Source organism: Epinephelus lanceolatus, chromosome 5 (genome assembly GCF_041903045.1).
Source record: "Epinephelus lanceolatus isolate andai-2023 chromosome 5, ASM4190304v1, whole genome shotgun sequence".
NCBI classification, from domain to species: Eukaryota; Metazoa; Chordata; class Actinopteri; order Perciformes; family Serranidae; genus Epinephelus; species Epinephelus lanceolatus.
Window position 1 is genome coordinate 44,565,308 of NC_135738.1, and position 24,868 is coordinate 44,590,175.

The 24,868-nt window shown below is 38.6% G+C and overlaps 1 protein-coding gene across 2 annotated transcripts; it reads right to left on the reverse strand.

Annotated features, from left to right (window-relative positions):
- Positions 1–86: 86 nt before the first annotated feature.
- Positions 87–20,800, reverse strand: c5h11orf24 (chromosome 5 C11orf24 homolog). Of its 2 annotated transcripts, none has more exons than XM_033635250.2 (3): positions 20,696–20,800; positions 10,982–11,351; positions 87–8,443 (listed from the first exon to the last, which is right to left on the reverse strand). In XM_033635250.2, the coding sequence occupies exons 2-3, from the start codon at positions 11,133–11,135 to the stop codon at positions 7,458–7,460; spliced, it is 1,140 nt and encodes a 379-aa protein (XP_033491141.1). In that variant the 5' UTR covers positions 11,136–11,351; positions 20,696–20,800; the 3' UTR covers positions 87–7,457. The 2 variants fall into 2 exon arrangements, with proteins under 2 accessions (XP_033491141.1, XP_033491140.1); XM_033635249.2 differs by having other exon boundaries at positions 10,964–11,351.
- Between the last annotated feature and the right edge of the window lie 4,068 nt (positions 20,801–24,868).

Consider the following 24,868-nt stretch of genomic DNA (forward strand, 5'->3'; position numbering starts at 1 on the left):
GTATTACACTGTATGTGCACTACAGCTCACAGCTCTGAATTAAACATAAGATTAGACAGCACTGATTGACTCAAACAACAGCAAGATCAATTTGGTTCTTTTTTATTATTTATTCTCTGCAAGTAAAAATATCTCTTTAAAGTGCATTGGTACAATGTTGAGTTGGCACATGGCATGTCATTTCTTGACATTCTGCACATTAGTTACTGCAAACACAAATCCACCCTGAACACAAGTCTACCAGTGATGTTTCCAGGACCTTGAACTGCTGACTTTAGAACTACTGACATAAGACTCTAAATTACAGTCACAAAACCATCAAATCTTAACAAAGCTTCACTGACATACTGGACACAGTGACATCATCAGTATGTTCTACATTCTAATTGTCACGAGAGCAATTTTGTTCATCAGACCAGACCTCAAGTCAGTCTTACAGAGAAGCCTTACAATTTGTTTCCGATGATCGCTGAATGCTTTTTTGGGATCCCAGGTTAACCCAAACAGTGTCTTGTGATCATTAGTGAACAATGCATGACAGTGCACTACGGTAATCATCTCTAAATACCAGACAAGGCAGTGATTACCTCATGTCTGAATCTCAAACATTTGTATCAAATGATTTGAATGTGGTTTGTGTTATGCTGACATCATGAAATAATCACTTTGTGATGATGATGAGAAAACAAAATTTGTCATGCTGAAATTGTAAAATTTAGTCTGTGATCATCGGAAAATAAAACTGAAATAATTACACATATGTAAGGAAGCAGAGAGCGGCCCAATCATTTTTTTCCTAACTCCTACCTTCAGATCATTAGTTAATGATCTCAGTGTTTTTAATAACAAGTTACTTTGTCTGAAGATATTCTATCTGAAGATAACACACCAGATGTTCTTGTTTTCTCATGATAACAGGAAAAGAGAAACTAAAGGGTATTTACAAAAGCATAGTGATGCCACACCAGAAAAAACTGATGCTGATCAGTTTTTAAAAAAAAGATATTTACATAACAAGATACTCTTCTTGTAAAATTATGACCTGACCTTTTTTTTTTCTTGGCATGGCAGCTCTACGCCTCTGTAGCTCATTTTACGAGATAACTGACAAAACAAAACAAAAATCAGGCATAAACATGACATAAAGGAATAAATGTCAAATTTTCAACTTTTTAAATAAGATATCGTTTTCTCAGTGTTTGTGTTTAATTTTCTCAGGATGCAAGTCTTGTTTTCTTGAGACATTGGAATACAGCAAATTTTCATTTGAAAACAAAAGTTGGTTTCCTCAAGATATTGGATTCTAGATAGTAATCCTGAGATAACAGGCCAAACATCATAGGAAAATACAGTGATGAAAACCATGATTGCAAATAAAGCAGGTCTCTGCTCTCGTACCGATCTCATCTCTTGTAAACAAATTTGAACACTCTCTGCATTTCTAAAACCAGACATCTTTCAAATTATATTTCAGAGATTTTTTTTTTCCTCTTTAAAAAAAAAAAAAAAAAAAAAAAAATCAGTTATGGCATGAAACCAACTTTAAAGACATGGAAATTTTACACAAAATTAGCAGGTCCAATACAAAAACAATTAGGGTCAAAACCTAATACATTCAATATACTACAGAAACACTCAGCAGCACAAACTTTATTTAACTTGAAAACATCCTCTGCTGTGTGAGCTTTAGATCCACCCATTAATCTTCCTTTCATGTTGTAGCATACACTGTCATATCATCCTTCAGTCAATCAGTCACATATTGATAATGGCTTTATGTTCCCCTTGGCTTTATCATACAATAATGTGCTTCAGTGATTATTTGGTGATTGTTCATCAACCATGAACCCCCCAGGAAAAGAAAACTAATAAGACTGCTCAAGAAAAGAGAAAAGGCAAGTAAGTAAGTCAGTCTGTAGAGGATACTGTTTTTGTTTACATCGTAAAACCATTGAGAACAATTTAAGGACTCGTCTGTCCATATTCATCATCATCACATATTGTTCAGAACTGTAACAGATGCAGCTGAGCATTTGTTCATCACTCTGTCAAATGTATTCAAACTTTTAGACAATTTTCTGTGCATTAACTTTTATATAACTTCCATAGTACTGAACTGTGACTCATATTTGTGAGATTCTTATAGTAATCTATTTCATGAGCTGCAGTATATCACTCATTATGGCAAACCTCATAATTTTGATAACACCTAGCATAATTATAAGTAAGCTAAGTCACAAAATATTATATGGAAGTCATAATTTGTAGTTTGTTTTTTTGCTGAATGTGATGTTTCCAGGAATGATGCACCTCCAAAATGCATTCAAAACAAGTGGATGAATGGCTTAAGGTCCATGTTCATCAGTGATGTCTAAAACATACCGACAAAAACAGGAGAAAATGTACAGTGAGGTACATACTAAGCTATATGAAGAATCTGTTTAGGAAAACATCATCCAAAAACAAAACAGAAAACACACACCTCAATATACTCAAAATAGTTTAGCATTTAAAAATATATTCACCATTAGCAAAAATTATACATTATATTGAAATAAGCAATCTAGTATGGCCCTGTTCCCATGACTCACTGCAGGATGAGCGTGCAAAAAAATTAAACACTGAAAAACAGCTTAAATGTCATCGGCATTGATGAAAGCTTGTGGAACTAAACTGAAATGATAAGACTTTGAAACACAAAGAAATGTATGGGAAATAGACTTAGGTGCTGCTAACCTCAGTTGGATCTGGATGATACCGTATCTCCATTAAGAGTGAGGCCCTGGATGCACAGTATTTAGCTTGAAAAGTGCTAGCCTAACTCCATCACAAGAGAAATGCTAGCAATTGCCCATTTTCAGTCTTTATGCTAAGCTATGCTATTAATACAGCTGTGTCTTAAAACATGGAAAAAAGTTTACTTGTTCGACACTGTGAAGCTGTCATTGGCTAAACCGTGTAAGGTTTTAAGATTTTCCTTAAACCTGTACAATAGAGTGTTGACAGCAGAGCAATGACGAGAAATGAGAAAGAAAAACGGAATGGCAACAAGTGTCCCCACCTGTACTTAAAGCAGCGGACGTCGTGGTTCATGCACAGTAATTTAAACCCCTAATCCACCAGGGCACCCCAATTAATCTCTTCTCCTTTTGTCTATTTTAAGAGTACGATGATGATGAACTTCATAGCTTTTTCTCATGTCTGGATGCAAGGGGCATTCAGTAAACAGAGAGCCCCAGGATTGAGTCCTACAATCCATAAATGACTTTGGATTTTAGCACTCCTGGCCCCCTCTTCTTGAAGTCAATGGGTTTTTTGAATGGGGTTTTGGTTAGATGCCAGAAATAAGGTCTATGATTAACGCAAGCTGAAGAGACTTTCACGTTTTGTTCTACGACATCAAATACATCAGCAAATACCCCACTGTGAATTTTGAGGCTTTTATGTGTCTTAAAAAAGGTGATTGCTAAAGAGTGGCTAAATGACACTGCAGAACATCATCACACAGAACATGGCTTTACAGCCTGTTGGTGACATTTAGTCATGTGACCGTGGTGTAATTTGTTCATAACCTAATATTAGATTTTTACTTTCAGCAATTGCATTTAGGCTTTAATTATCATAAAAGCGGTGTTCATTTGTGAAGAGTATCTTGCCGAACAAAGCATGTAAGTATCATAAACATTTGTTTACTACTAAGATTATTTTCTGCAATTATCCAAAATCCAATGAAAAAATCCCATAGGCTTTTTGGCAGGGGAACCAGGATGATATTAATTTTCATGTCGGCCTACAAAAAATATCGTTGGAAAAAACTATTTTCAACATCCTACTTTCCATGACTTAGCATTTTTAAGACCCTAAAAGGGTTGATTTAAGACATTTTCATATCAGTTAAGGCCTTATTTATGGATTCATGAATTCAATGCCATTAAGACTTTGTACGGAAGCCCTGTGGGAACCCTGCATGTACTATAACTGTGGGTTTTTAGAGGAAACTGATTTCCAAAAAGTCTGATTGTTTCTTTAAAGCAATGAAATAAAGGGATGCTTTAAAGAATGCCTTAATTTTAGATTCACAAATATAATGCCTTTAAGAATTTTGAGGGAACTGCAGAAACCCTGCACATACTATGACTGTGGGTTTTACAGGAAACTCATTTCCCAAAATGTCTGATTGTGTCCGAATGTGTAGTGAAATGAAGAGATGTTTAAAACAAACCAAAACAACAATAAAATGCCACATAAAGGGGGCTCCACATACCACTGCAAATCATATTTCACATGGTTACACAAAGGTTTACTGTTGTCTTAACAACAGTCCTCTCCTTACTTATCTCCAGACCTTTCCTTGCCATTTGGAATATACTGTAATGTTTTCTACAGAATGCTACAGTGAAAAAGTGATGTATGACTATTTCCACAAGTCGCCAATCCAAGCTACAATGTTTAGTGTGTGAAACCACATAACGAGGGTGGGTATGCACAGCTGCCTTTGTAATGGGCAGATAGAAGACCTTACAGCTGTTCTGCCTTGTGTCAAATCTTTGAAATCACTGATCAAGTTTATGAAAAAAAGTGGAATTAATTTAACTGAGGATGATTTGATTCATTCTCAGTGTTAACTAAACAAAGCAGTTTGTTTTAATGTGTCTGCCTGAATGTCTTTTTTTTTTTTAAACACCATCACTAAGCAAAGCAGCTGCCATCCAAATAAACACACCTCTGCCGCTCGTAACATGCACACACAGAAAACACTAAGCCAGCGTCAACACACTGACAAGACAATGAAAAAATCTCCAACTTGATGATTTGACTGAGATGACTCTGTGGTCTCTCTCTGGCCTACCGACTAAACCAGACACCACACAGTATATACTTTGGCCCTGACACACCAGGCCACATCTGGAGAAACTTAATGCAGAGTGATGGAAATACATCTTCCACTGCATTCAGCTGGCAGGAGTACCTGTGTTAAATCCTGATGTCTTTCTGAGAAAACTCCTCTACCTCTGTGGAATCATGTAAAGTTTTTCCACATAGTTATTTACTTTTAATTAAAGTGTGGAAGAAGCTGGTTCAAGTCCAGCTCTCTGTGCTGTGGAGTCACACAGGTCAGATCTTTTTCGTGGCACACTACTGCTACTGAAGGGACTGGTATTTCATTGGCAGCTACATTCAAAGGATTATTCAACTGTAATACATATATTACAACTTGAATCTTACTGTTTGTAGTTTTGGCCATCTTTTCTATCAGTTACAAACACACTTTACCTATCAAAGCAATTGTAGATTGTAAAACTAACAAATGATCTAAACCCCTACATTTAGAGGTCAAGTGCACCTGAAATGTTGGTACTAATCTCTTATTTGAAAGCCACAAGCCCAAATGGGTTGGTCTCACAATAAAGTTGTTGTTTATACTACAAATGTTCTTGGAGACCTTTTCCCTCTCTGTGCACCTTGGATGCTGGTGAAGCTGGGGCAGAAATTAAGACTCTGCTTATAATCTCTCATCCATATGAAAAACAAAAACCAACCTGTCTGATCATCTGACCCCATGTATTTGCTGTGTAACCACAGGAAACAGTGATGTCACAGTGTCCTCCTGACACACACTGAAGTACACTACTACACCACTGCAGGTCAGCAAAGGAAGATTTTCAGGGGTGTTGAGATGCCGTGTTTCCAGGTCTCAGTAATTTACTTTGAGTACAATGTTTCTATAGTTCTTTTTACACAGATATGGCATTATAGGGCCACCTTGAAGTCCCTTCTATATGCCTCCTTTGTATTTTTACACAGAGCGAAACAATAGCAACATCTTGCCGCTACAGTGTGTAATTTTAAACAGCACACCAGCATCATGGAAGCAAAAGAGAACATATTCGGCTGCTTCTTCTTTGGGTTAGCTGCTAACTGCTACCATCTACTTTTGAAATCTCATGCAGTCGGTTACACACCAACAACTTGTCCAAACGTCACAGCCGTCACATTCATGGTCCCATCCTGCTGGCTGTCCAGCGCCGTTACAACTTCCACTGCTGGCTTAAAGGTGAGATAACTCTGTCCCCGTATTCCACAGTCATACTTTTTGTAAAGAACATTGAGGCAGACAAACAGTGTGACATTCCAGCCTTGAACAGGCAGTGTTTAAGGGGCTTGTGTCTGAAAGATATGATGGCCAAAACTGTAACAGTGAGTCTCAAGTTATAATAAACCAGAACAAACTTACATTTAAAAAGGTAAACCTGTGACTCTGAGCCCTGAACTCCCCAAATTATGACTAAAACTAAAAACCAGTTTATGTCATCTCAACTACTGACATCAACAACTGAAACGACCAATCACTGCAACTGTTACTTTGTGCTGGTAGTGAAAATATCTGATGGGTAGAAATGTCAACACATCTAAAATATATATATGTAATATTGAATTGTGCAAAACAAAATCAGAAGAAGCCCATTTGTTTCAGAGTAAATTCTCAAATATACTAAATAAACACCTAGCCCTAGTGATGTGTTATGTTGCACATATATGGGAATTTTTCATGATACGCATCTTTGTTCATTTCCAATGTGATGTGTTTGGGACGTGCTAAATGAAGAGCCTGTTAGTCAAACAGTCAATCAGCCAGTCTAGGCTGATTGAGAAATTTCTTATCAATGGGTTCCCACTTCTATGTTTTTTCTATTTGTGGCTGTGGGATAAGTCATTCAGTCCATCACTGGAAAATGACTAGTCTAATCTCCAACATAATATTCATAAAAATGCTTTGGTCCTTTATAGGGCTGTCACTTTTTTTTTTCATTTTATTACATTTTTGCATTTTATTATAAAATGCATCATGCTATAAATTAACTTGAATGAATGAAAAAGTGTCAGCCCTGGTCCTTAATGAGCATTAAACTTCTGTGTGACTACATTCATCTGCAAAAGTACAATAATTCAAATATTATGACACCTTTTTTTTTTTTTTTTAAGTCAGACATTGAAAAAAATTTTTTATCACCTTGGAAGCATTCTGATTGGTCCAGCCACCCTAGAACCAAGCACAGCTGTCATGGGACGATAGCAAAGTCCATTAGAGGGCTTTGCACGTACACACAGAACTGAGTTACACCAAAGTAACCTTGATTTCTGTTGCTCAAAATTCGGCAAAACTGGGACAAGCCAAACTCTCCACATTCAAACCATCCAAAAGAAAGAGAAGCAGGAAGAAACAAAGCGTTAAGTGGAAAAGTTATGATAGAAACAGATCAGTGACTGCTGTAGGGTCAGTTCAGTGAACTGCTGGTCAGTTTAGTCCTTTCCTACTTCTCTCTGAACTGTCTAACAGTGGTGATGAATCACCTTGTGAATTCATTGCACTACTGTCTTACTCTCCACACCATCTTCTGTTCTACAGCCTCTGACTCTAAGCGCACAAACAATCTCCATGCGATGTGCTTCCTCCCTCACACCCCAGAGTCTGTGTACATGCCATTGATCAAGTAGTCCACCTGGGTGTAGTCCTTCCGCCTATAGCTCTCGTAGGCCTGTGTGACAAACACAGCCACTGTGACCAGGAAGAAGAGCAGGCCGAAGAGCAGGACGGCCAGTAAAGACGCTGTATCCACCAGCTGCCTGGTCAGAGCGGCTCCAGCTACATCTACCATGCCATCTCGCGTTCCCAAGGTGACCGGCTGGTTGGGATTGGCGGGAGCACTGGTGCTGGTAACAGGCCCTCTGGGTAAAGAGGTCTGAAATAGTGGCTTGTGAGTAGTTGGGGCATTTGGCTGTGTTGTGACAGCTGGTGGCAGTGTCATCTTTGTACCTGTGGTTGTAGTAATAGTAAAGGTTGTGGTAGCTCTTGTAAGCGTGGTTGTTGCTGTTACAGTTGTTGCAGGGTGTGGTGGTGGTGGTGGTGGTGGTGGTGCTGCTGCTGTAGATGTTGGTGTCACTGTTGTTGTGGATGTTGCGGTTTTTGTTGTCGATGTTGCCGTTATTGTAGTAGATGCTGGTGTTGTTGTGGCTGTAGAAGTCACCAGCACAGTGGTTATGTATACATTCCTAACAGATTCTGCAGTTGTAGATGTAGTTGTAGTTGTAGTTGTACCATTGCTGGTGCTGGATCCAGTATGAGCAGTCAGTGTGGCTGAGCCTGTGGTGGTAGGAGGAGGAGGAGGAGCTGCAGGCTGAATGACTGCCTCTGGTGATGGACTCTGATTGTCTGGTAGTGCCAGCTGTTGATTGGATGGTGGGGTTGTGGATGAATGGTTTCCTCCTTCGGCTTGGTTGAGTGAGGTTGAGGATACTATAGGCTCATTTAATTTGTGGCTGACAGAAGTGTGGATGACGGATGAAGACAAGTTGGGGGAGAATTGGTCCTGCTGTGGTCCTTCTGTGGGAGCTGTTTTCAGATTTAGATCTGTTGCATTTTCACTGACAGCATTGTTATCACCTGGGGAACAAACAATTCCATAAATGACTAAGCTTGAAAAGAAGGACAAAAACTTATTATTACGATTATTAACTTAATATAGAACATATAAAATAACCATGTTATAAATAAAATAACCAAAGCCTATGTAAACAAACAATATGGGACAAAACAAACTATGATGACAGAAGCTTTGTAAAGTAAGTAGACCTGTTCCGCTGACATTTGGGTAAACATTCCTAAAATTGATGTAAATTGATATTTATTTTGAAATCTCCTTCAACCTAAATGCAAACACTTTTAAAGAAGTATTTCACTGCTGAAAGATGGCCTTCCCACAAAACAAGGCTGTCATGCAGTAGAGATGCAAAAACTTCTGAAACTGTGGGTACAGGACCAGGGAAAACAGAGGAAAAGGGCTGCGTCATTGCTTTTGCTCATGAGATAGAAAACCTACATCTTCCAGAATGCACTGCGCCACACCCGACTAAACGTTCCTGCTGGCGGGTGATGTAATGCAAGATGCTCGTCCGAAAAACAAACAAACAGTCTCAACAAACAATCGCATATTACAAACAATAGGTAAAAGTGTGTTTCTGAAAGCATTTTTGGTGAGAAATAGGCAATGCAGTGACAGAATCTTGATTCATATCTGGTCAGCGCTGCCTGTTTCACTGCAGTTCAGGAGCAGTGATTTGACATGATTGACAACTATGTTACAGCAGTGGTTCCCAACTGGTGGGTCGGGGTTCAAAAGTGGGACCCAGGCTCATTCTTAGGGTTGGGTCGGTATGAGAAAAAAAAAAAAAAAAAGGTCCGTTTTTTGTACAAAACCGCATCAAGTCGGTAATACCCGATTTTCGCCACTTGGGGGCGCAATTGACTCATTTAAAATAAAAAACGACCTTAGGACAACAGAGTGACAGTAACAAGTTGTTTCTTTTATTCCTTACAAGTAAATTTTGCAGCTTACTCAGTCAGTGCAAACAAGGGTTGCCTCCTTCGTCTGGCTCAAAGCCAAAGTGTTGCCACAGTGGCGCATTCCTTGATTTCGTCGAGACTAAATTGTCCGCCATTATCGACTCCCTGTCACTATTAAACAAACTCCAGGCTACAGTAGAGGCGCATGCGCACTCACACCTCCTAGCTCAGTCCCCGCCCCACCCCCCTCTCCCTCCTACTTGCTGTGCGCTTGGTGAAGAGGCAGACACAGGTGCTCACAGACTCGGGCGCACTATAAGCGGAGTGGACTACATGTAAAAATGTCCTGCCATGTGAAAAATACATGCTGAACAGTCTTTTGTGTGACACTGGTGCGCGGAGCGGAGTCCGCGCGGTCGTGCTTTGCGCGCACAGTGCTCGCGGACGTCCACTTCTACCAGGCGGACCTCTGCGGCGTCCTGCCTGAGTATGCAGTCCGGTCAATCTCATAAAATAAAACCCGGTCCAAGACGGAGTACTGGACCGAATTGGTATTACCGAGAACCGACCCAACCCTACTCATTCTAAATGGATCCCAAGTGACTCGCAAGTGTGTCAAGTTTGTAAAAAACACTATCTTTAAGTAAAGTGAATTTCCAGTACAAAGCTTTTATTTTGAAGTGCCATTTCCTGCTGGGAAGTAAGTCACCAATGGAGAGCTACTTGACTGAGACAACAAACTAGTTCAACAACATGGCCAAATGTAAGTATGACACTGTACAGTGGCATGCAAAGGTTTGAGGACCCCTGGTCAAAATTTCTTTTACTATGAATAGTTAAGAGACTAGAAGATGAACTGATCTCCAACAGGCATAAAGTGAAAGAAGAAACATGCTTTTCCACATTTTAGGCAAGATTACTGTATCATTTTTGTTTTACTACTTTTTTGTTACTACTCAAAGTCAACAAAATTTTGACCTGGTGTGCCCAAACGTTTGCATGCCACCATCTTTATTGAACTCTGCGGACCTTGAACTAATGACTAAGGAAAAATGTGGACCCCGTGGCTGAACCAGTTGGGAACCACTGTGTTACAGAGTCCTAAGCTCTAATTGGTTGTTTTCATTCACACACAATAAGGCCATTAGAAATGCCACAATCCAATAGAGTAGGCAGAAGAATATGATTTTTTTTTTTTTTTATCTGTCTCATTTAGTGTGTGTGAATATAGCGACAGTTTCAGCAAATATGGAAAAAAAAGTTTTTGTTTTAATAAAAGTTACCATCTGGATCTTGAAATCATTTGAAGACATCATATTGAGCTATGGGAAATTATGAAAGGTATTTTTCACTGTGGTCAGACATTTCATAGAGTAAATGATTGAATGAAAAATGGATTCACACAACAATCCTCCTACAGCCCTAATCTTTTGTTTCTGCCCTTTGGCCTGTATAAAGATTTATAGAGCTTGGCAGTTAGGGTGAGGTATATAACTAAAGTATGATTTGGTCAGATCAGGCGATTTATTGTTTCCGTGGTAGTGTTAAATGGTGAAATCTAATGCTTAACTATAAAACAAAACCTACACCATGAGTGTCTCTGGTGGGACTCATACTCACATGGAGGGGTGCAGTTACCTTGTGTCTTGTTGAAATGGGTTAAGGGCTCAGCCATGCCTGGGTCCTTTTTAGGTACTGAGGAGGAGGACACAGTGAGGAGCAGCAGCAGCAGGCAGAGGAGATGAAGACACACTGATGGACACAGCTGGAGCGTTGAGGGATATGGGGACATGGTGGGCTGGGGGGCACTGACACAGACACACACACACACACACACACACACACACTCACATACACTACCCTAAAGCAACACACTCACATATATAGGTCTAGAGTGTATTTACACACATGCACACACTATCAACTTGCACAAAAAAGGAGCTGATGCTCGGCTGAAATGGGAGGATGGAGACCAGGAGGACGTGAAGGCAGCATCCACTCTCTGGACCTACATGAGACATCAACACCAACACAACAGCAGCCATTAGAGATATCAAAGAGATCATTTTGTTTTAGACTTTCTATGTTCCACACATAGATTGTACATAAAGATGGACGACATAACAGCTCCCCAAAAGGTGAGCCAGAACCTCTCGATTGCCCCCTGGTGGCTGGCTGCAGTACAGGTCATAAGCATCACCCTCTTTGTTTGCATACAGGACATGAGCCAAACCAAAAACCTTTAAGTACACCTTACATAAATTCCACAAATATATTTTTCCCAAAGATGGTTTCTGTCATTTTAGGTAGTTTTTAATCATACTGCTGTATGTTCAAGTGCTTATTTGTCTGATTAATGTGGTTTTAATTAGTTATTTGATGCTATAAAACAGGATTTGATGACATGATTGACAGCACTATGTGCCAGTTGGTGTGCTCACAATCAGCGAAACTGCTGGCGATTAGATCGGACGGGCTGGGAACTCTACACCGCGGAGATGGCTGCTGCAATATTCTGGGTACAAATGACATCGCCACTGCAAGATGAGGCCATATCCAGGATATCGTGGCTTAATTTCTGTACAGTGGGGGTAAGCGGAGCCGTGTCATCCATCTTTATTTACAGCCTATGGTTGAACTTGTAGAGACGCTTGTGATAGATAATACATAATAATACACTTAGATAATACACTTATATTTAGAGTTGTACCGATACCGATACCAGTATCGGAAATGCCTCCGATACTGCCTAAAACGCAGTATCGGGTATCGGCGAGTACAGCCTATGACCAATCCGATACGATAAGGAGCAGCTACCTCTAGGCCCAGCAGCAGCTACCATAGGACCCTGTAGCAGCCACCACCAGGCCAAGGAGCAGCTACCCTGCAGCAGGTAAAACAGTCAGCAACCTAGCTGGCAGTAGCAGTGTGGCTTGCTTGTAGCCTAGGTCTGCTGCAGATCTCCACTTGTTGCTTTCCATTGTGAAATTGCTGTTTTTGGTGGCAAGATGGCCACTAAAGAAATTAAGAAAGACATTGAAGACTTAAAAAATGCGGTGAACATGATGTCTGATGAACTGGCAAAAATAGCCAACCAGCAACGTACAATAATAAATCTGATGAATGAAATTAAAGAACTCAAGAAACAGAACGAGGAGCAAACGAACAAGATTAAGTTCTTGGAGAACCGTGTATCGGACTTAGAACAATACTCGAGAATGAATGATGTCATTATAACCGGTATGACGATCAAGCTACAATCTTACGCCAAGGCCCTGAAAGGAGTACAACAACAGGACAGTGATGAACATGATGACTCAACGGAGGCACAGGTAACATCTTTCCTTCATGACAATGATATCTCTGTAAACAGAGACGACATTGAAGCACGTCACACTATACCAACAAAGAACCAGAAAGTCAAACATATTGTCATAGTCCGCTTTGCCAACAGAAAGAATAAAATTGATCTTCTCAAGCAGGGCCAGAGATGGGACCAAGTCACACATGTGCAAGTCTCAAGTAAGTCTCCGGTCTTAACCTTCAAGTCTCAAGTAAGTCCCAATTCATTTTTTCTTGGGCAAGTCAAGTCAAGTCAAGTTAAGTCACAGGTTATATCAAGTCAAGTCAAGTCCTGTAATAGGTCAAGTCAAGTCCAAGTCAAGTCACCTTATTATTGTAATTTTACCTGCAGAATCTGATCTTAATAAAGTGAAAAGACAAGATATAAGTAACTGTCAGTAAACATTGACTTCATCGCTGCAATGTTTACTTTGCAGGGATGACCCCCATGTGTGCGCGCGCACGCACACACACACACACACACACACACACACACACACACACACACACACACACACACACACACACACTAACCAAGGCAGCAGCCAAAATCACCCATTTAGCTCATTTAACCCTGTGTTGCTCGTTCATAAAACGTATAGCCGGTCTTGTGATGAACCGGTCAGAATGTTTGCTCACGTTTCCCCCCCCCCCCCCAGAATGGCTCTTCAAATGACGAACAAAGTTTGAAGTTGTCGTCTAGGTGTCCGAGATGTTTATGCCGCATGTCTTGCACTGTGCTGTTCGTCTTGTGCCATAATAATGGTAATTCCGAAAGCCGAAGACGATGACTCTCGGTACCCCTCCCGCTGACATGTTGATGCCTATCTGATATAAGAGGGCCTGTTTCTCCAATAAACACGTATGGTAGGTAGAGAGGGCATGACTGATTGACAGGGTAGTGATCCAATCATTCTCAGCCTGCGCTCCTACCTACATTATTTTTTAAATTAATTTATTAATTTTATATTCTAACCGAAAACATGATGTGAATAACACTCAAGTCATTCAAGTCATCGTGTCTCAAGTCAAGTCCTGAGTCTTTAACTTCCAAGTCCGAGTCAAGTCTCAAGTCTTTTATTTTTTGTCAAGTCAAGTCACAAGTCATCAAAACAGCGACTCGAGTCGACTAGAGTCCAAGTCACAATGACTCGAGTCCCCATCTCTGAGCAGGGCAGTAAGTTAAAGGGCACAAATGTCTATATTAATGAGCATCTCACCAAAGCAAATGCTGATATAGCAAAACAAGCAAGGTTCCTGAGAAAGAAGAAGATATGAACTTAATTGCATTAATACAGGGAGTAGAGCAGGAGGAGGTGTGGCTCTATTTGTTGACAAAAGCCTCACTTACAAGGTCAGTAATCCTTGATGATGTAATGGAGTGTATCACTATTGACATGTGCATGAAAAAAACAAAAATGTCATTGTCAGTTGTGTCTACAGGAAACCTGGATCGAACATAGAAATATTCATAGAAAATATGGAAAGGGTATTTACTAAAGAAAAGCAAAAAGTCAAATATGTCTGTGGGGATTTTAACATAGGCTTGTTGAATCCCAACAGGCATAAAATGACAGATGAATTTGTTGAAGCAATGTATAGCATATAGCTATTTCCAATAGCTATTTCCAACAATTACAAAACCAACCAGAATAATATCTCACAGTGCCACTCTGATTGACAACATTTTTACAAACAATATGGAGAGCATCACTGTAAGGGGATTGTTAGTGATATTGGTGATCACCTGTCTGTCTTTGCGATTCCATGAATGTAATCACAAGAGGAACTGGGAATGTAATGCAATTAGAGATTAAACATAAGAAATACAAAAACAAATTAACTAATATTATGAGCGTATGTAAGAAGGATTATTACATTATTACAAGGATTATTAATTAGAGAAAGATAAAAGCAAAAAAGTATATGTAATATATTAAATAATATTATTAGAAAAAGCCAAACCAAACCAGATTACCCTTATACAGATAATGGCATAACAATTATTGATATGAATGAAGTGGTTGATAGATTTAACAGTTTCTTTGGTAATGTGGGACCTAAACTGGCCAAAGAAATAAATAATTCTGGGAAAAAAGCATTTGACACAATTGATCATGAGATACTACTTAAAAAACTGGAGATGTATGGCATCAGAGGGGTTGCATTGGATAGGATTAAGAGTTACATTGAAAATAGGCTTCAATTTGTGCAGATGGGTAACAATAAGTCAAAGAGTCTGAATATTACATGTGGTGTACCACAGGGGTCAGTCTTGGGCCCTAAGCTATTTATTTTGTACATCAATGACATTTGTAGAGTCTCAAATATACTTAAGTTTGTTGTCTTTGCGGACGACACAAGTATTTTTTGGTCTGGGGAAGACTTGCAGCAGCTCTTGAAAGTGGTCACGAAAGAAATGCATGAATTAAAATGTTGGTTTGACACAAATAAGTTATCATTGAACTTTAACAAAACTGAATTTATGTTATTTGGGCAGCGTAAAATGAATGATGATATTCAAGTGGAAATTAATAATATTGCAATATAAAGAGTAATTGAAAACAAATTTTTGGGTGTTTTAATAGACCCAAAGTTCTGCTGGAAGCCCACATTAAGTACTTGTGTTCTAAGATGGCAAAGAGCATTGGAGTGCTGAGTAAATGTAGATACATCTTAAATCAAACAACACTACACTCTCTGTACTGTGCACTGATATTACCATATCTGATCTATTGTGTTGAAATCTGGGGTATAACTTACAAGAGCACTTTACAAAGGATATGCACATTGCAAAAAAGAGCAGTAAGGATAATTCATCATGCTGGGTATTTCAATCATACCAATCCTCTATTTTCCAAATCACAGATATTGAAATTTATGGACTTGGTGAAGGTTAGAACAGCAATAATGGTATTTAAAGCAAGAAACAATGCACTGCCTGAAAACATTCAAAAAATGTTTCAAAATAGAGAAGGAAAATATCATCTAAGGGGAAAACTAAATTTTAAACAACCTCGTGTACGTACTACTCTTAAAAGCATGTGCATATCAGTCTGTGGGGTAACTTTGTGGAATGTTCTTGACGAGGGAATCAAACTAAGCACTAGCACTATACAGTTTAAAAACAGATACAAGAAAACCATTCTTGCCAAATATAAAAACAATGACCGCTTAACGACTATTTATTTTTTCTATGTATTTCTTTTATTAAATTTCTGTTCCTTATATGAAGCATCATGTATAAGTTGAGTTTAAGATATTGCAGGAGGATAATTAAATTATGCCTTGATTTTTTTTTTCTTACTACTTTGTTTATTTATTTTTATTGTTGTAATTGTATATTATTTTGTCAGGGATAAAGGACTTTATATCTTTTTGATTTTTCTTTTTGTTTGTTATTTGTATTATATATAATAACGTGAAGAAGGGGCAGGACTAAATAAGCTCTTTGCTTCCTCCTGTTCCCTCTCGAACACATTATTTTATGGGTTGTTTTTTTTTCTGGATAAGACTGTTTATTTGTCGTGCTTTTTATGACATTTTTTATGACTTTTATTTTTATGGTTATTTGTTGTTCGAGAAAAACAATAAACTAAACTAAACTATACTATAGCCTGACAGCTTTTACAATTGTCATTGTAAAAAAACAAAAAAAAAAACAAAAGCAACCTTTGTATTTTGGATATTTTCTAATACATTTTTTATTGCTGAATAGACCTTGTAAAGGCAGGCAGGGTGTTTTTCAAGCAGAAACAATTTTCATTAGCTAAAAACAAATTGTACTGGAGGCTACCAGGCTTTTGCAAAACTCCTCTGTGTTATCCAGTATGACATTGCATACCTGTAGTTCTGAAAGAAAGCTTGGTTTACAGATGCAAAAATGAATCCAAACTGCATAGCAAAAACTATGGTGTCACATGATTACAAATTACTGCAAACAAATTACATTTAGTCTTTTACTACAAACTGTAAACAAAGCTGTGTGCAGCAAGGAGTGTGGTTCAACAGTCTATGGGTTCAACTAAGAATTTTTGCAGGGGACAGAAGGCAGCACCACAAAACAAATGTGAGGACTGACTGCCATCTAGTGTCGCAACAATGAAAGTTGCAGTTAGTGCGGTACAACCTGTCATTAATGTTTATTTTATGGAAAAAGCCTAAAACCTTTTCTGCAAGTGTATGATTTCACATAAATATGAAGAAATAATTTTTTGTATGTTATTTTACTCAAGGATCAAGTTATGGAAGTCTGAAGCTTTATGAACTGAAATGTTAATTCAAACTGGAAATGGATGCAGTTTCACAATATTAACGCTTTTACACTGCACATTTCAACACTGTAGTTGGAGCAAACTTGAGTAAAAAGTGACACACAAAGTAAGTAAGAGAAATAATCTTTTTTCCTTTTCAATTTTCATGAGGTCATAATTTTGAGGATTTTCTCTACTTTATGATAAGAGATACTCAAATGGGAAAAAGAGAAACAACACCATCTTTCACAATTTTCACAGCCTTTGAACCCTTTTTAAAAGTCACTCCAGTGTTTCTGAATACAAATCAAATAGCTGTGGTTGTTAATTGTGTTGAAACCTTCCATTGACAAGGCTGTGCCCACAGCTTTGGTTCATATTTTACTACAATTTCTGCTTCTAATCACCACCTATACTGCCTTTATAGGGCCCTGAATTGGTGTCAAAGCTCAACAAGTGATAACCAACATTAAAGAAATCGCACCCGTCACTGTGTAAAAAAAACCCAAAAAAAACAAAAAAAAAACAAAAAACCTTTTATAAACCTCACCCGTTTCAATCGAAACATTTTTTGCCTACATGTTAACCTATGAGAGTGTTAGAAAGTGGTTTGAGTAACAAGAATGGCTGACCATTCAGGAGACAGGGGCCCCATACTCGGCACCCACTCCACAAGCTTAACTAAATTTTACGTGGCTTTAACCAAGAATTCCTTTCACATCTTGACTATTGTAGGTCAGAGTAGCTGAGCTGATCTGCTGATAGAAAAAGAAAAAAATCTGAGAACTGGGCAAGAGAAAGAGATGGAGAGAGCTGACAGGGAAGGGCAGAATGAGAGGCAGGAGAGACTGTAAGGAGAGACAGAGGATAACAGTCACAGTGGGAAGAGATCAGGACTCATGAAAATGAGAAAAGGGAGAAGGAGAAGAACCGGATGTGAAGTATGACTGAACTGAGTGAGAAGGACCAACAGAAACTGAAGGACAAAGATTAAGAAAGGGAGGAACGAATCCACCTGGACCTCATGGTATGCTTGTTTTCTGTACATATTCTATCATGTACCTTCTCCACTACCTACTGGACTAACAGTGAAGCTCTTATTCTAACAGACTGGTTCAGCTTCACTGTCACCAATACAGTAAATCTTTCCTGCCCAAAGCAATAACACTTACAACTCCTCACTTCTGAGTAACAGAGAACTCTCAGACCTCTTAATTTCTGTCCCAACCAGGGTTGGAAATCAACTTTTTTGTCCACCTGCCAATGCGGCTGGTGGATTCTGAAATATACCAGGCACTCAATAGATTACAATTGTACCTATTACAATTTTTTTCTTTTCCTTTTTTTTTTTTTTTGAGTAAAGCAAATCTAGCAGCCACTTGCATATTTTGAAAGCAACTGGCTGATGGCTGGCTCCTTATTCCAACCCTGAACCAAACCAAACTCCACTCTGTTTAGCTACTTCAATTCCATTAACCTTGCAGAAGGTGAATTTGCACATTTTCTCTCACTGTACCTCACTGCATTCCTAAAACTTCAACAAATTTGCACACTTGTCTAATGTACATATCCATAATATATTATCCTACGTATATATTTTATATCTTAGTAGATGTAGTTGAATATACTGTGTATTCTAGTATATTCTTTTTATTGTGTGTTCTATAGATATTTTATATATATATATATATATATATATATATATATATATATATATATATATATATATACTTAAAGAGTATGCTGTTTTTTCTCTTGTATTTTAAAGATTTTTTCATTGATTTTATGTGTTGTGTTTATTTTTCTCTTGATCTATATTTGTCTTCATACGTTTCTCTCTTCTAGTGTTGATATGTAGACTATATTTACTGATCCGATGCAATGCCTGATTAACCTGCTGCTGAACCAGAAGAATTTCCCAATTTGTGATCAATACAGTCCATCCCTCCATCTGCGATGGCATGTATAAGAGACGTGTTTTTTCGACATTTCAAGCAAATTTTGAGTATTATTTTTGTTCTGTGCAATTTTAGAGTGAAAAAATTAAAAAAGAGTACCCCAAGACATTTGAGCTCTCAGACAACTTTTACCAGGGTCTCAGACCTTAATTAGCTTGTTAGGGCAATGGCTTGTTCATAATCATTGTTTGGAAAGGCCAGGTGATGCAAATTTCAAAGCTTTAACATTCTGACCTCTTTCCATCTCACAGGTAGAGGGAGTTCAGCTAAATTCCAGCAAAGTCGGAAGCAATCCTCACACCATCTGTAAAACAGCTTAAGATGAAGAGAGGATGGCTTCTACAACAGGACAGTGATCCTAAACACACCTCGAAATCCACAATGGACTACCTCAAGAGGAGCAAGCTGGAAGTTTTGCAATGGCCCTCACAGTCCCCTGACCTAAACATCATTAAAAATCTGTGGTTAGACCTTAAAAGAGCAGTGCATGCATGACAGCCCAAGAATCTCACAGAGCTAGAAGCCTTTTGCAGGAAGAATGGGTGAAAATCCCCCAAACAAGAAGTGAAAGACTCTAAGCTGGTTACAACGTGTTCAGAGGCTGTGATACTTGCCAAAGGGGGTACTTCTAAGTACTGATAATGCAGGGTGCCTAAAACTTTAGCTTGAGGCCCTTTTTTGTTATTTTACAACTGAAAAGGTTTAAATATAAGAGTAATCTTGCTTATAATACTGAAGAAATGTGTCATCTTTAACTTTTTGCCTTTTGGAAATCAGTTCATCTTTTACTTGCTTAGCTGTACACAATAAAAAGCCCTTACCATTAAAGTCACTGGGCCCCAAAATTGGACATAACTGATGGAATTTCAGTTGGACTGGTTTCATTTGGCTCCTGCACAAAACTTTGCATAGTGACCTGCCCTAAATGTAAACAGTAGCACTCACAGGTCGTTAGAGATGCCAACGTGGAGAAAAGCGGTGAGACACGCGAAGTGCGCGGTCTACGTGAATTGCCGCATGTGTAAGCACTTAAGTTACGATAACAATGAAGAAGCCTCAGGAGGACCAAAGTCCATGTAAAATCTGTCTGTTTGACGCTGCCTCATGCACTGAACAGAGCTACACTTAAGGACACCCAATAAAATAACGATACCAACCAAGGCCTAAATTTAGTTAAACAAGTATCTTGATAATCAAACCATTCCTCAAACACACTGTGACTAACCCAAAAAGAAAGCTAGCACTGTGTGAACATTAACAGATGCTACCAGATTATCTTAAATGTGTTGTTGGGTCCGTGGTGCGCTAACATAACACTGAGCAGCTGACGTTACGGTAAAGGAACTGAGTTACTATGTGCCTGGTGGGACGATAAATGATGAGGCAAGGCGGAGCTACAGCTCACCGACGCCGCTAACACTGGCCTGAGGACAAGTTGTAATTATGGAAGTTTGTTCAGCGTTCAACGTCAACGTCAGTTCAGCTGGGTAACACCAAAGTTTAGCACACACTCAACCACTGCTAACACAGTGGCAGGAGCCAACACGTTAACTGTAACCCTCAAACTGCTACGATAACGGCGTAACCTGCTAAGTTACCGGCGATGGAAACATATTTATCGGTGTATTAAGAATAAGCTGGCGTTCAATAATGAATATATAGTAACAGATGAGACAGTTATCATCTACATTGTAGCCTAGCTAATGCTAACAAGCCATTTTCACAAGGGTGGGTTTTCTGGATAATCTAATGCAATCACTAACATACTAACTACAATAAATTAGACCTCGGGGACTTACCAGAGATATGCTGCGACCGATTTAATGAACCCGACAAGCACAGACAGCTACACAGGCTCAACTCAACACACACTCAACACTTCCTGTAAGCAGGAGGTAAGCTCCTTCTTCTCCGGCTAATTTGTGGCAGCGTGCACTCATCATCGGCGTGTTGCTGCCCTCTGCAGTTAACACCACAGTAAAACAACATAAGTTCAATATGCTTACAGTGGTTGCAGTTTGCAGCAGAGGTGGTTAGGTAATTTAGGATATAATTGGGATAAACTTTATATCTTGGACTCTCTAAATATTAGCATCCAACCACCAAAAATGTTATTGCATTTTTTTGTTACGATCTTTTTTTTTCTTGTTTAAACACAGGTAACAAACAACAAACAATAATACACAATAATTACCCCCACCCTTGGCAGCAGCCAAGGCCATATTAATTTGGCCTAAGTAGATCAACTGAAGAAGAAAATAAATTGATTATGAGGAAACTACTACCACTACTACTAATAATAATAATACCAATATTACTACTATATGACCACTACTACCACTGCTGCTCTTACTGATAATAATAATAATAATAATAATAGTAATAATAATAAAACTGAAATGTATCTTAACCTTAAGTTGGCTTCAGTGTCAAACAAAATAAAATGAAAAAAAAAGAAATTATTTGGCACAAGTATGAAAGTGTAAACCTTAATTGCAAAGAAAATATGCTTAGACATGCATTAAATCACTTGTACTTTATACACAAGAAAAATTTTCACATTAGTGGACTGGCCCTGTAAACTCAAATTTCTTTCAGGAAAACACAACATTTTCAGAAATCCTTATTTCAGTTTCTAATAATGTCCTTTCCCTTAACCTTTAACAAAAACGGTTGATTATTTGCTTACAGGACTAAGTTGATGTTTGAGCACAACAGTTCCCTTTAAAACTTATGAGATGTAACAACCACCAGCACATTAGATTTATCCCCAAATATGTAGACTAAACACAGTATGCAAGATTACAACAAGGGATTAATAAAGATTAATAGATCTGCATCTTTTGTTGCAGTTAAACCACTGCCATTTAACTTAGAAGATTTGGTAAAGCACTTTTGGTCTTAACTTGAAAGTTGAGCTTTAAACACAGTCTGATCATTGTTGCCCTTTAGTCTTGATGTCGACAATAAGTCATGGGCTTTGCATAACTGATATGCTGGATCATCTTCATGCCTTTACTTGTTACCCGCGGCACTCATCTCCTCTACCAGTTACGGGCAGGGGAGTTCTCACTGTAGCTCCTTTCACAACAGCACAGACAGAAATGGGCAAAAATACATCAAAATGTATTTTGATACAAAATACAAAATACCCGTCAAATAAATGTATCAAAATAAAATACAAAATACTGGTGTCAGAAAATGTATCAAAATAAAATACATGTGTTTTGTATTTTCAAATACAGAAAATACTTTTTTTCTTTTTCTTTTTAGCAGTGACCCACAGCTCTATAGGTCACTCTGTCGGTCGGTCGGTCAGTCGGTCGGTCGGTCGATCCACAAAGATTTTCGTGAATAACTCCAAAAGTCCTTGACCAAAAATGCTCAAAATTTGCAGCTAGAGACCATGAGTAACTATACCAGAAAGAATGCCCACGATCCATCCATAGGTGGCGCTATACTAACCGATTCAAATCTTTTTGTGAATAACTCAAAAAGTCCTTGACCAAAAATGCTCAAAATTTACATGCTGCCATTAGAGATCACAAGTAACTATGCCAGAAAGAACAACCATGATTCATCCATTAATGGTGTGATAGTAGCAAATTTGGTCACAGCTATTGTAGATTTGCGCTTGTTTTATCACAGTTTGGTATAGCAGAGTATTCAGGTTTGGGCTAAAGGATATACACAAAGCTCTGGTGAACCCCACAAAAAGGCAGAACAGTCACAGAACTAACTAACTAAGTGTAACTAAGAAAAGCCATTAAAAGACAACTACTTGTCTATATATATTTTAACCAGACTTAACAGCCCATAAACTTTTTTGTATCAACAAATAAAATATTCACAGACAATGTGATAATAACATATGAATAGCATTAGACCTATGTGTACTATAAAAGTCATATAAATAAAAACATCAAGCTCTGCATAGAAAAATGAATAAAAATAAACAGTTAATGAATACAAAAGTGAACAAGTAGGCTAACTTTACAAGTGAGTAGCCTATACATTTCTCTCTTTCGTTGGCCAGTGGGATGGTAGTAGGGTTAGGGTTAGGCTATTTTGGTTCTTGAGACCCAACCACTGACAACAACAGACAACTTTATTGATCCCACATGAGGCAATTCATTTGTAGCATACTCATCACAAGCATCAACCACAACAACATACAATTTCCTATTTTATGCACAGTCCAGTAAAACAGACCACTAGGTCATTGAAGGGCATATTGAATGGCCCAAGTTTAAAAAAACATATCGATAAAAATATAAATATAAAAAAATATATATATTGTTGGGAATAGAATGATGTTATGTGTTTTACTATAAGTTGTGTTTTACTATATAAGTTTTAGATGTGTGAACAATGAGAATACTGAGATGATTTCAGCTGATCTGAATGTGTTTGCTTTGCAGAAGTGGAGAAGTACAGGAGAGGAAGAGACATGAAGTCTGAGGAACACATACCGCAATGCTTAGATAATTAGTTTCATATATGGTAAAAAGAATAGAAAGTGATATACAGATAGTAAGGTACAGCACGTGTAGGGAGTTGTGTTGTTCTCTTGTCTTTCAAAACAGGAACCACGCCCCCACCGCCAGCGGGAAGGAGTCAGATTAACACGAGGCAGGGGCGTGGTGTGGTGAAGGAGGAAGTGGAACTGCCAGTGAGAAGAGGACAACGCCTTGCGTGCACAATGACACTCTGTTACGCTCAAATATACTGGGTCAGGGAAAGGACAGGAGGTCAGACTTCGTGAACTGACACACCTTTGTTGTTCGTCAGGGACGTGAAGTTGAGACCCAGAGCTCTGTAATTTTATTCCTTTACTGCTTAATAAACTACATTAACTGAGACCGAATATCTTCTCCTATTGCTTCATTAAAGAACACGCAGGACTGAGCTCACACATAGCACACTGGAGAGTAGGATGAGACTCTTAGTCCATCAATATATATATATTTATATATATATATACAGTACAGGCCAAAAGTTTGGACACACCTTCTCATTCAATGCGTTTTCTTTATTTTCATGACTATTTACATTGTAGATTCTCACTGAAGGCATCAAAACTATGAATGAACACATGTGGAGTTATGTACTTAACAAAAAAACTGAAATAACTGAAAACATGTTTTATATTCTAGTTTCTTCAAAATAGCCACCCTTTGCTCTGATTACTGCTTTGCACACTCTTGGCATTCTCTCCATGAGCTTCAAGAGGTAGTCACCTGAAATGGTTTCCACTTCACAGGTGTGCCTTATCAGGGTTAATTAGTGGAATTTCTTGCTTTATCAATGGGGTTGGGACCATCAGTTGTGTTGTGCAGAAGTCAGGTTAATACACAGCCGACAGCCCTATTGGACAACTGTTAAAATTCATATTATGGCAAGAACCAATCAGCTAACTAAAGAAAAACGAGTGGCCATCATTACTTTAAGAAATGAAGGTCAGTCAGTCCGGAAAATTGCAAAAACTTTAAATGTGTCCCCAAGTGGAGTCGCAAAAACCATCAAGCGCTACAACGAAACTGGCACACATGAGGACCGACCCAGGAAAGGAAGACCAAGAGTCACCTCTGCTTCTGAGGATAAGTTCATCCAAGTCACCAGCCTCAGAAATCGCAAGTTAACAGCAGCTCAGATCAGAGACCAGATGAATGCCACACAGAGTTCTAGCAGCAGACCCATCTCTAGAACAACTGTTAAGAGGAGACTGCGCCAATCAGGCCTTCATGGTCAAATAGCTGCTAGGAAACCACTGCTAAGGAGAGGCAACAAGCAGAAGAGATTTGTTTGGGCCAAGAAATACAAGGAATGGACATTAGACCAGTGGAAATCTGTGCTTTGGTCTGATGAGTCCAAATTTGAGATCTTTGGTTCCAACCGCCGTGTCTTTGTGAGACGCAGAAAAGGTGAACGGATGGATTCCACATGCCTGGTTCCCACTGTGAAGCATGGAG